At 39.0% G+C, this 13,383-nt stretch overlaps 1 protein-coding gene across 17 annotated transcripts in view; it reads left to right on the forward strand.

The window, feature by feature from the left end:
* The window catches only part of BNC2 (basonuclin zinc finger protein 2), a 451,443-nt gene that overhangs the window by 134,212 nt on the left and 303,848 nt on the right, over window positions 1-13,383 (forward strand). For 14 of the 17 annotated variants that reach the window (XM_063696351.1, XM_063696358.1, XM_063696353.1 and 11 more), the window contains one exon: window positions 9,409-9,609. The exons of the other annotated variants lie outside the window; for them this stretch is intronic. In XM_063696351.1, coding sequence (XP_063552421.1) covers window positions 9,409-9,609 — 201 coding nt within the window. The remainder of the gene's footprint in view (window positions 1-9,408; window positions 9,610-13,383) is intronic. 17 annotated transcript variants of the gene reach the window in all.

Below are 13,383 nucleotides of genomic sequence, written 5' to 3' on the forward strand. Positions count from 1 at the left end.
CTAAAAATACAAAAAATTAGCCGGGCATGGTGGCGGGCGCCTGTAGTCCCAGCTACTCGGGAGGCTGAGGCAGGAGAATGGCGTGAGCCTGGGAGGCGGAGCTTGCAGTAAGCCAAGATTGCGCCACTGCACTCCACTCCAGCCTGGGCGACAGAGCGAGACTGTCTCAAAAAAAAAAAAGGCCAGGTGTGGTGGTTGAGGTGGGAGGGTTGCTTGAGGCCAGGAGTTTGAGGTTCCAGTGAGCTATGATTGTGCACTGCACTCTAGCCTGGGCGATAGAGCAAGATCCTAGCTCTTAAAAAATAATAGGCCGAGCTGGGCATGGTGGCTCTCGCCTGTAATCCCAGCACTTTGGGAGGCTGAGGCAGGTGGATCTCCTGAGGTTGGGAGTTCGAGACCAGTCTGACCAACATGGAGAAACCGTGTCTCTATTAAAAATACAAAATTAGCCGGGCATGGAGGTGCATGCCTGTAATCCCAGCTACTCGGGAGGCTGGGGCAGGAGAATTGCTTGAATCTGGGAGGCGGAGGTTGCGGTGAGCCGAGATGGTGCCGTTGCACTCCAGTCTGCACAACAAGAGTGAAAGAGCTAGGCAGGCCAAGAGTGTATCCAGTATCCATCTCAGAAAGAAAAAAAAACAATAGGTTGGGCCCAGTGGCTCATACCTGTAATCCCAGCACTTTGGGAGGCTGAGAGAGGCGGATCACAAGGTCAGGAGTTCGAGACCAGCCTGACCAACATGTTGAAACCCCGTCTCTACTAAAAATAAAAAAATTACCCAGGCGTGGTGGTATGCACCTGTAATCTCAGCTACTGAGGAGGCTGAGGTAGAAGAATCGCTTGAACCTGGGAGGCGGAGATTGCAGTGAGCCAAGATTGCACCACTGCACTCCAGCCTGGGTGACAGAGCAAGACTCTGTCTCAAAAAAAAAAAAAAAAGAAATAATCATAATAATAAACAATAATAATAATAATAATAAATAGTCTGTTTCTATAAACATTTTTGAAACTTTAAGTATACTGGGATTTTATTTTTTAAGTTTATTTGTTAGGTTTGTAAATTGCATATGAAGCAGTATCATTTTTAGTGTTGCTTTTTGCTGTGATAATTCTAAAGGCAGTGTTGAGTTTCTCAATAATTTTGTAAGGTACTGAACTCTGCCTTGCAATATGGTTTTCTTTTTTCTTTTTTTTTTTTTTTGGAAACAGAGTGGAGTGCAGTGGCGTGATCTTGGGTCACTGCAAGCTCTGCCTCCCAGGTTCAAGTGATTCTCCTGCCTCAGCCTCCCGAGTAGCTGGGATTACAGGCATGCGCCACCATGCCCGGCTAATTTTTGTATTTTTAGTAGAGATGGGATTTTGCCATGTTGGCCATACTGGTCTTAAACTCCTGTCCTCAAGTGATCCACCCGCCTTGGCCTCCCAAAGTGCTGGGATTACAGGTGTGAGCCACCGCACCTGGCCTGCAACATGATTTTCTTGGATGTTGGTGAATCTCAATCTTCTTTTCTGACAGTAATTTAAACCATTATTATGACACCTTTACTAAGGCTGCAAGCTTCTTGGTCCACAGACTTTAGAAGGAAGCAAATAAAGAAATTAACATTATCTTGGGTGGGCATGGTGGCTCACCCCTGTAATCCCAGCACTTTGGGAGGCAAGGTGGGCAGATCACTTGAGGCCAGGAGTTCAAGACCAGCCTGGCCTGGTCAGGGTTTGGTGAAACCCCATCTCTACCAAAAAATACAAAAATTAGCCGGGGGTGGTGGCGCACTCCTGTAATCCCAGCTACTTGGTAGGCTGAGGCAGGAGAATTGCTTGAACCCAGGAGGTGGAGCTTGCAGTAACCCGAGATCACGGCACTGCACTACAGCCTAGAAGACAGAGTGAGATCCTGTCTCAAAACAAAAACAAAAAACAAATTAACATTACCTTTATAATTCTTGCAACTTTCATGTTCATGTTAATTTCCCGTTGTGTGCGCCCCCAGCCTGTTTTTTTTTTTTTTTAATTCATTTAAGTAAAGCCATTACTGGTTCTTTCCGTCTAGATTTTCTCATAAAACATTGAATATAGGTTTGGTAAAAAGAAGCCACTGTTACTGTTTGGACTTGAGAGAAGATTAATAAAGTCACTTTTCTTTTTTTAAACCAAAACAAGGTAGGTAAAATGTTTGACCTTTTGTAGGCACAAGATTCATGCTGACCTCAGCTGCTTTTATTATCTGCAAATATCTTGAGTCTAAGGATTCATCATTTCCCTAACATTTTATAAACTACCTCATCTACCATACCCTACTCAAATCCTTTTATTTTAAAATTTTTGTAGTGCATCAAGGGATTATGGCTTTTGGATATTTCCTTGATATGTTTCTATGAAACTGAGCCCCTGATTAGGCTGTCAGCAGATACTGTATTACATTGATTGTTTTAGTTGGTACAGACACACGTGTCAGCTAGAGCAGTTTCTCCCTTTTGCTGAGAAGGGTAAAGCTTTTAGATAATATTTAGTTATGGAGGATGTTTGTGCCACTGTTTAAAGTGATTTGACCCTGTGTCCTCCTCCAACCTTATGTTAGAAGGCCTATTTTCCTCTATTGGTCTAAGGGCATGTAATGAAGTCTTCAGCACACAAGCTTTCTCCCTCCCTGTAGGTGAGTGGTTATTATTTTTTCTTTTGTCACGGGCTTGGATATCATGTTCTTATGTGTAAACACTGGACCATATAGTACTCACAATACTTTGGCAAAAACCAAACCAACTGAAAACTGAAGGCATGCCTTCATGTCTTATTTCCAACTTGGACCATGATCTTGCCCCTTGAAATCTTCAGGCTGTTTTGATGAAGCCTTCTGTATGTTGAAATGCCCAGTCAAGGTGGCCAGAACCATCTGGAGAAGGTAGAGTTGTAAATATGAAGTGACATGTATAATTCTAATGGACTCTTACAATGAGAGAGGGGCCAGTGATTGAGGCTGGCAATCAGAGATGACACAAGCTTTTTCCTTCCTATTTGAATCTGTAAAGACCCTTAAGAGCACTTTGAATTTGTTCATCTATAAGCTGTTAACCCAAATTCATGTCCCAGGTTTTTAAGAGAATAAGCAATAGAATATAGGTGTTTCCAAAGAGGAAGATGTATAGAAGCAGATAGGTGTATAGTTCATTCATTCACAGATAGGCACTAGGTTAGATCCAGTAGTTGGCATGCATGCATCAACATGTTAATCGGAATTAAAGGCTGCACCTTTAGGCTTGGCTAGATCATCTATAAATTGAAACCCAAAAGAGAATTGTTAACTAGGAAAGTAGCTTTCCATGTTCCTTAAAGTTTAAATACAGGGATCCAACTAGTATTCTCCCAAATTTTTCAGGAATATCAGACTTTACTGCTGTGGAACACTTGGCTGTTGTAAGAGGAGTGTTTCATCTCTCATAAGGATGTAATGAAAGGAAATTAGGAGCCAGTGGAAGAGTGCAGGGACTTAGGTGTAAATGATGGGTGAATCTTTTTTTTTTTTTAGATGGAATTTCGTTCTTTTTGCCCTGGCTGGAGTGCAGTGGCATGATCTCGGCTCACTGCAACTTTCACCTCCCAAGTTCAAGCGATTCTTTTGCCTCAGCCTCCTGAGTAGCTGGGATTACCGGTGCCTGCCACCATGCCTGGCTAATGATAGGTGAATCTTAATTGTGAAGATGAGTACCTTTATGAATAGAGATGGCTTCATATCAGAACTTTATCTTACAAGCTACTCTTTACTCTTCCTCTTTCTCCCCACTCCGTGCCAACAGAGTTAATGTAAGCATAGTAGAGTAATATTTCATCTTTGTGCATGTAGTTTTCTTTTTTTTTTGGGCGGGAGGAGGTGAACTTTTTACTGTCTTTCCATCTATTTACATATGTGAGTCCAGGGAAAACAGGCAGCTTAAATTATGATATAAATTTTTACAAAGGGAAAGCCTGAATTGAAATTATTGTTTTACTTCTTTTCTATTCATTTCTTTACAGTGAGTCAAAAATTTTTTCCCCTTAACTTCACATAGAAAATGAAACTTTACACAATAAAGTAAGGATGGCAGGTTTCACAAGGGAAAAAGCTTGCTGTCAACTTCTTTCCTCAGGAATATGGAAATTTGGGTGGATTATCTTTTCAGAAGAGGTTTCCTTTATTACTTCTTTTTTCACTTAAGACATCTGTTAATATTTCACACAGCCCAACAGATGTTGGAAAGCAAGTCCCATACTTTGTTCTCAAGAAAAATGACATTTCCTTAGTTGGTTCCCCCACTTCTGTGACTGAGTCCAGCCTGCTGCATAATTTGCATATATTAAGTTATGTACCTTAATGCCATATGAATTTGTATCTTCAGCATTATTTTTATATGGTAAAGTCTGATTTGATTAGAAACTAGTTTACATGTTGCTGTAGAATTAAGAGAGGGCAAAACATTTTAAAACTCTACTTCGAGAATGGCAACCTGAGTCCACATATAAGATTGGATAGCCAGTTTTTAACATTTTTTTCTATAAAATAAATGAATTACAAAAGCTTGAGTTGTTTCGCCATAAGGAAGTGCTGATTGTCATGCGATGTGGAGCGTCATTTTTACTATTTTGGCAAGAACAGGGACAGTTTTGTCTTGACAAGCCATTAGATGAATACCAGCGTGTGTCACATGAAAAACCACTGATCTTTAACCCAGCTCTGTACTTAACCAAGCCTTGAAAATGAATAGTGAATAAAAGAAGAGCAAAGGCAGAGCACATTACAGATTATAGAATCTGTTAACAGTTGCTGAACTCAACCCAGGGAATTACAGGTATTGTTCTGTGAACCAGCAGAAGTTCTAGAGATGCTTGTTAAATTGTATACAAAAACTACACATTTATTTTATATTTGTGCAGGATTTACATTGTTGGAGACAGAAAAAATAAAAATCCTAGAGTACTTTCTCAGTGCAGTAAATGTATGCTTTTATCATAAAATCATATATATTTATATAGAACTCAATGAGGTTTTTTTGCCTGTAGTTACATAACTTATTTTATGAAAGCAATGTGCTTTTAAAGAAATTAAGTAGAAAGAAGAAAACATAGGTTATATCCCCTTCCCCTCAAAGAAAACACCCTGCAAACATACATGCAAAACAAAATTGTTTGCTCACTTGCGTTTTCATGTATTCATTGTGGCTGATTTTTTACACCAACATAGGTTTTTTCTTTTTTGTTTCTTTTTCTTTTTTTTTTTTTTTTACAGGAAATGGAGGGAAAAACCCAAAACCCACCATAATACTCAAGTACTGAAAAGATCAGTAACATTTTAAACAGTTGGTTGTGGGAATTATTGCTTACAGAGCTAACAAGAAAGAACACACTTTTTTACTCTGCTGGTGGAATTGCATTGTGCCTCCCTATAGTCTTGTTATCCCACACTAACTGAAATGCAAATTTTTTGTAACTAATTGGATCTCATTGAGGGTACATGCACAGTGTGTAGTTATATGCAAAAAGGTTTTAAAAAGTAAAATTTTCCTGCAATTACAACTTTTAATTACTATCCAAAACATGGTACCTATAGCACAGGTTTAGAATATATATGTCTGACTTTTTTACAGATTACTCAAAAACATGAGCTATGAAATGCTTAATAAGGTGTCAGCTTGAAAGTTACAGGGAAAATGTTTAATTACAGCAATCTATAAATTGAATTTTACTATAGTTATGTGAAAATAAAGATTTCTTTTTAAGTTTAGGATTTAGTGTATTAGAGCCAGGATATGAAAGGCATGTTATAGTGCATTCCTTTTCTTGGAAGATTTTACACGTTAAAACATCATCAACATCAGAAATCACTTTCAGAGCCATTGCCTTTTTTTCCCCTTCAGTTCTCCAATCTATTTTACCATTGTAAAATGCTTTTGAGTTTCTTACTTTGTGTAAGTATATTTCTACTTATGTGGTGTGGTGTGGGGGAGGTATTCACATTCACACAATGTCTTTAACTTGGATGCAGTGAAACCTAGTTTGGTGGACTTCATAATTTCCATGGTCCATCTCTCACTATCAGTAAATGTGGGAAAGCCAACAGATGGCCTTTAAGTACTTCTGATTCTTTAACCTGAAATACTCAGAATCAGCAGCAAAAAGCAATTATTGTGGAAGTGATACTTGTCTTCTTCCTTCTAGTTTTAAATAATTTTCATATAAATGATTCCAGAGAGTTATTCCATAATTGTCAGACCATGTAGCCAGTGAAAAAAACTCAGAAGACATATTTGTGCCTTGTAGGTGTATTTTTTTGTATTTGTGTCTGTAAAACGATACAGATGTCCCACTTGCTAGATAGAAATTATCCTAATGTCAAATGTTCTACACAGTATGTTATATGTGGAAGTTCAGATCATGTATCTTGGGGATTTATAGAGGGGTCAAATGTTCTTTTCAAATATTTATTTTAAAATGAGTGTTAGAGAAATTTAAAATCTTATTTATTATTGAGTCTGGATTAATTGTTGTCTCTTTTTGTAACAAAGCTTGTCCTCTTTGTAAATTTTGTTACAAAGTAGTTAAGATTTTGTTTGAGCAGATCCATTTAGCAGGTGCAGTACTGTATATTTATGAAAAAATATTTTTTAAAACTTAGAAAGATATCCTGCTGTTTTTAAGGCTTGTGTTGTGGCAGTAACATGTTATATTGCAGACCTGTTTCAGCCAGGGCCACCTCAGTCCATGATATCTGAAGGAGCTCAGTTTGCCTATACTGGGTAGCATTTTGTCAGAAGACTGCTGGCTGGGCAGACTAGATTTGGATGTATTAGCTAGTCAGCCTAATAACCCTGTACAGACTGTATTGATTTTCTAGGAGAGAGTTTATGAACTAAATAAACTTGGGGTTGGTGTCTTAATAAACTGCTTCTCTCAGTCTGTCACATTTAGTTACGGAGCTGTGCAGTTTAGGGGGAAAAAAGGCTAATTCTGTTACAGATTGTTCACAGCAGGGTCTCCAAATTAGCCCTTTGTTTTGTAATGCCACCTTGCTTGGGCTCGCTTTGAGCACATTTCTCAGTTTTGCCCTAATGAGTTGCAACACTGATAATGTGGCTGATGATCTTTCATTGATTTCACTATCACTTGCTTGTCTGGTAATTGATCCGTTGCTGAGCCTCTAGTTAATTATATCGGCTTTGACATGGCCCGGTCCACGGGGAATTTCAAGTCTTGCAGAATAACAGTTTTAATAAAAGAGTCTATTACTGCAGGTGCTTGCTGCTGCATGCCAGTTGATTTTTGTGTTGTTAGTGTGTGTGTGGGGTGGTGGGTAGGATACCTGGGAAAGAAGAGGACTGCAGGACTGAGAAAAAACGGGGTGGGGGCTAGAAAAAGAGGAAGAGGGAGTGAAGGAGGGGAAGAAAGAGACAAGGAGAGGGCGAGTGAGAGGCGAGAGAGAACACACAGGCAAAGCGATACAACAGAGCCTGAGTGGAAGGAGGAGGAAGCTTGCTATTGACAGTGTCCTTAAGCCTCCCACAAATAACAGCCATTAGTGGGAAGGTCAGGAGCTGAGCAGGCAGCTTGACTGAGGCACTGAGTGCCACTTCAGAAATCAAGAGGCTAGCAAATTTTAGAGGGAGTTTAAGTGGGTAATAAATAGCTCCAGTAAAGGTACAGTCACTGTTGACAATTGACTCGTAGGGGATTTTCCTGCCCTCCCCTCCAGCAAGAATATTTTTATTGACCACAGGTGGACTTAATATATTTTAAGGCAACAATTCTTTGGGTTCTTGTTTGTTTCCTCTCAGATATTGAATTTGCTTCTTTTGAGACTTTTTTGTGCTTAATGGTGGTGAACTGGAGGGAAGTTTAACAGAAAAGCTTTCAGGAGATGTCGGTTCTAGAGGGGAAGGCACATTTGTGTCAACATAGTGTACGTTTTCTCATCTTTTCTCATTGTCCACTAATGACACAGAGCTGCCATTGAAGCTCTTTTCTGTTTCTTTTGTTGTTTCAGAGAGTAAGGTTTATTGTTATTCTTGAGTTAAGAAGGAGCAAGGAGAGTGGTACATTTGTCCTCGATATTTGTAGGTGGTTGAAGATTAATGTTCCTTACATTTTAAGTTTAGGAAGGATGGCTTTTTCCTGCTGACTACTTTTATGAGATGGCATGAATTTAGCTTTCCATTTTGAAGTTACTGTTTATGTACAGTGCATTTTGTTCAGTGCTGCTTTTCCATAAATAAGGCAGACAAATACTATCTAATAAATAGGTGAATAGTTTTAAGACTTGTTTAATTAAAAATACGACATGTTATCAAGGGTGTATTTCATCAGGCAGGAAAACGTTACAGAATTTTCCACAGAGATTTTGAATAAAAAATGGAGTTTTTATATTCATTACTTTTTGCCTGAAATGGGACAGGCTTTTTTTGTTTATCTTTTTCTTTTCTTAACAATTTGAAAGGATATTGCAGATGCTTCATCTAGGAACTTTAACAAAAGATTTTTTTCTACTTCTGAGCTTTAAGAAAAGGTATACTTTTTTCCTTTGCCATTCAGTTTCTCATTAGCTAACATCCAGTTTAGTAATTAATAGCCTGAGGTACTAGATATTAAATAGTATATATTTATATTTGGCAAATGTTTATTGTGCATCTTCTATGTTATAAAAACTGCTAGGCTTATTTGCTTACTCTTTAGAGTATAAGGTCACATCTCTATGTACGTTATTTAGGAGTTTCTATGTGGTTATAAATAGCCCAGCACATACGAGATGACTTTCAGGAGCTAACATTTAGACCATAACTGAGGCAACTCTGCATTCTCTTACAGCTGAATATTTTACTTTCTTCAGTGTAATTAAAAAAAAATTTAAGTATCACAGTTTTACAAATGTTAAAGCCAAAGACTGGTGTCAGATATTATGTGTTATATCAGAAAGCATTGTTGAGAAAAATTCCCGGGGAAGGGCCCTAGCTTCCCCTTGCCCTGTGCACCGTGATTGTGGTGCTGCCTGGAGTGTGCATAAGTGTGTATCTATCTGTATATCTGGAGAGGGGTTAGTGCAGGGTGTCATTTGGTGCCTGACAGTGGAACAGTGCAGTTGACTCTTAGCTCTGCTATCCAATGACATGCAGTGGCTGAGAGTTTGAAGCTGATGGTTGGGTCTCCAGTGCCGCCTGCACACCTGACAGGCAGCTGTTAAACTGAGCAAAGGCAAGCTTGGGGAGTCACAATCTATGCATAAATGATAGGGATATCTGTGCAGAAGGTGCGAAAGAAGCTCTGACCCCCTCCCTCCCCCAAATCTCCCCCTTCCCAAATGAAATGCACAGTTCAGCCAGCTTCTTAACTACACTACACTCCTGCTACTGGCTGCCAAGAGGCTCAAAAAATCCACCTTCACTTTTCAGTCAGAAGAGGCAGAAGTGGATGTGAGAGAAAGAGAGACACAGAGAGACAGAGAGCCAAAGAGGGCAAGAGACTTGACTTTAAGAGACTCCTGTACTGACAACTCCATGCAGTTCGGAACCAGAACGACTACGGCTGAACCAGGGTTCATGGGGACATGGCAAAACGCTGATACTAACCTCTTATTCAGAATGTCCCAACAGGTAAGTTACTTTCTTTCTTGATTTTTTTTTTCTTTTTTTAAGAAACCTTGAATTGTTATGGGCACTTTTGTTTCTGGTGTTTTTCTTTCTAAATATTTTTAAAAATGTGGTCACTTCCTAGTTAGGCTCTTGTTTTGTCATAACTGTGTTACTGGAATGTGCAGGGTTACTTCATGGTTTCCCTAAGGGCGTCTTAAAAGAAAAAGGGGAAAGGATACTGAAGTAAAAGAAAGCAGAGACATTTTTGAAAAGTTTCACAGTACAGTCTGGGTCAGGGGAAGACTTAATTTATTTCTTTGTTTTCTGTTGAGAATGAAAAAAGCCACCACCCATCAAATGTATCTTTCTATCAATATGAATCACTTCGTCCAAAGTGTTTGCTCTCTCGGAGTAGGTTCCGCAACCTAAAAAACAGTCATCAAATCTCGGGGCCCCTCAGAACAGCCCTACTGACTTCATGTGGCTGGAGGCAGCTTCGTTCAGACCTGAGAAGAGAGACGAGGCTGTGCAGGCTTGGCTGCCAGCGCCGAGGGTTGCTGGAGGAGTCGGCGTGCGTGGCGGGCTGTGCTGCTCGGTCCTCGCTCCTCCGCTCCGCTCCTCCTTGCCAGCCAGCCCTCTGCGCCCGCCCCTGCATTCCCTTCGCCGGCTCCGGCCCGCTCTCCCGCCCGCCCGCCGGCCCGCCGGCGCACTCACTCGGGCGCAGCCTCGGCGTCTTCCCCAGAGCCGCTCCTCCGTCCCGGCCGCTCTGGAGGCGTTCGGCTTGCTGGCTCTGCTGGGAAAGCCGACGTGGTAGCGCGAGGCCATCGGTTACTGATAATCAATCACCGGAGCCGGCGGCTGGTACCATGCGCTCCGTGATACGCGCCCTGTGCGCCGGGCTCCTCTTGCACAATTGCTGGCTCCTTGGCTCCGCGGGGGAGCGAGGGTGAGAGGAAGCGAAGGGGACACAACCCAGAAACTTTCATCTTGGATTGTGCTCAAGTGAGGGAGGGAAGTTCCCTGGTGCCTCCCTCCTAGACACGTCTTGCTTTTCCAAAGCCTACACCAAACCCACACAAAGCAAGTTAGTTTGATATTATCATCCACACACAAAGCAAGTTAGTTTGATATTATCATCCACACAGCACGAAAGTACTATTGACAAATATACTTGGATTTTAAGTTGACGGCGGTTATTAAGAAATGTTGTGCCACTCATGAGGAAAAAAAATACTGCAACTGCTTTTTTTTTTAAAAAAAAAAAAACGCTTTTGTTTGTAAGAGTTCACGAAAATTAAATACTTTGAGTTAGATATTTAAAGTTGTTGATAATAAAAAAAAAAGAAAACAATTTGCCAGGCTATAAACTACTACAAGTTTAGAAATACATTTGCAAGCGATAATACCTACAACCAGGGTTTTGTAGCATTTAGCTGGAGAACAGTTTTAGCACACAATTCTAAATAGGATAAATGCATTTGAATAAGGTATATTTTGACATATCCTGTAGAGGGACCCTGATTACTGCTGATACAGTAAGCTGGGATTTAAATGCAATCAACATAAACCCAATAAGTAACTCTTCATGTGCAATTTCCCATTCTTTCAAGTGAAAAGTTCATTTCCACACAGAGATGCTCCTTGTCACTGCAGAGTGCTGTGAGAGGTGTTTTCCGCGACGCATCCCTGCCTGGGTGGCTCTCGCATGTTGGAATGCAGTGTTTTCGCTAACCTTAGTACCAAATAACTTGTGCTTCACTTTTAAAACTAGATGTCACCTTCAGGGTTTTCCCTGAGTTAGTGGAGGTCGTGTGTGTGTGTGTGTGTGTGTGTGTGTGTGTGTTAGAAGGGAAGATTGGCTTACGTCTCCCTCTAGCTAGAAAAGAGTTAATAAAACCAGATAGAGATAATGATCAATTGATAAATGGCTATTGAACCACATAGATGGTGTTAGATTGCTTATTTGGCACTAGCCCATTTCCAAGTAGATTTGAATCTAAGGAGATTTTGTCATGGAAAACATTTTAACTAAAAAACAAATAAAGTAATATAAATGATGGGTCAGAATTAGGACAATTTATGATGTCTTTGATCCAGCTGTCTGACTGTGTGGATATTTTGTGTGTACCTGTGTGTGCATATATGTGTAATGGTGAGCATCAGCGATTATATGGAGAGAATGGAAATATAGGGAACTAATTTATGCTTAATGGATGCTATTAAAACTGTATAATATTATGCTATTTATGAAATAGAGTAGTACAACAAAAGGAGAGAAATCACAGTTTTAAATATGTTTTCTTTTTTTTTGGTTTTGATGTAGTTAGCAATCACTCCTATCCCCCCAACCCACCTTTTTCTGTCATGGTCACTGAATGTTTACCATTTGTGCATTTTTGGAAAGCATGTAAAAGAGGATATGAGCTTGCATTTTTTTTCTCTTCAAGATGACATTTTAGTTTGTATAAATATTACATAACTTAAGTTCAAACTATGTGAGTGAAAGTATGTGTGCTGTTCATATTTAATATGTTTGTTTTTCTTACCTATAGTTCATCAGCAATGCTGATTCAGCACGTGTGTGTGTGAGTGAGAGAGAGAGAGAGACTTATTGAAATTATATCTCTGGTATCTCTTGAAGCCAGCCATTTAAACGAGTATTACTTTCAATATATACGGTTACGCTAGCTTTTGTTACAGGTAAAAGTTTGTCCAGTTTAATCAAATATGTAGAATTCTGTACATCTCATTGCTGAGGCATAAAGAGGTTTCTCTAGATTATGATTATTTTATTTCTAAGTAAAATTTACTTAGCTTATGAAATGAATAAAATTTATTGGGTTATTTTTCTTTTAAAGTTTTCTTTAATAGTATAAAAACAAATATTTTCCTGATTATTTATTTAGACATTTGAAAAGTCTGACTAGTAGGGCTGCTATAAAAGGTTTCAAAACTGAGTTACAGATAATTTACCACCAGTATTTAACTATAGAGAAAATTGTGGGAAATGTCCATGAATACTGAAATTTAATAATCTAGTTTTATGTGTTCTATTAGTAAACTAGGAAGTAGGGATACAAAAATCTTTGTCTTTTGTTTCATATGAGCAAAGTTGGATCTGCTTAAATGTACATCTTTCATTCTGTCTAATAGTAACAAATAATCACAATCTGAAGCCAATTTAGATTTAGTGGGATGAAGTATGTGCCCCTAAAGTTCAAGTGAAGACTATTTGACTACATTTTCCTGTGCCTGTGCATTTTTTCTTCTATACTGAAGTATGATTTTCTCAAATTATTTCTATGTATATAGCTGAGTATTTGAGAACCTTAAAGGGTATGACACTTGTGTAAAGGGAGTTTTTCTTTGGATCAGTTTGATCAGTGACAGGTGGAGAAAGAACCTTATTTTGCCTATTTTAGTTTCACAAGGTACTGTTAAAAGCAAAAAATGAGGCTTGCTTTTCAAAGTTTTTTTTTTAATCACACTTGAGGAGGCAATTCTTCTATTTGTATAAATATTTTGTGCATTTGAGAGAATAGTAAATAAAATTCTTGTAGCTATCTCAAGGGATGTAATAGTCCAATCTATTTAAAAATCTTTTCAGAAAGGAAACCATAAAGGTAAATAGCTATAGCCCACATTTAATGTGTCACTAGAGACATTTACCTTTTATTATTGGTGAGGTATATTTAACCTGTTTCAAATAAAATGTAGATCCCTTAATAAGGTCTTTTTTCATACTTGAGTGAAATACTAAGTTAGGATTATAAATGACTCTCTGCATCATTATGT

This window comes from Gorilla gorilla, chromosome 13 (genome assembly GCF_029281585.2).
Source record: "Gorilla gorilla gorilla isolate KB3781 chromosome 13, NHGRI_mGorGor1-v2.1_pri, whole genome shotgun sequence".
NCBI lineage: Eukaryota > Metazoa > Chordata > Mammalia > Primates > Hominidae > Gorilla > Gorilla gorilla.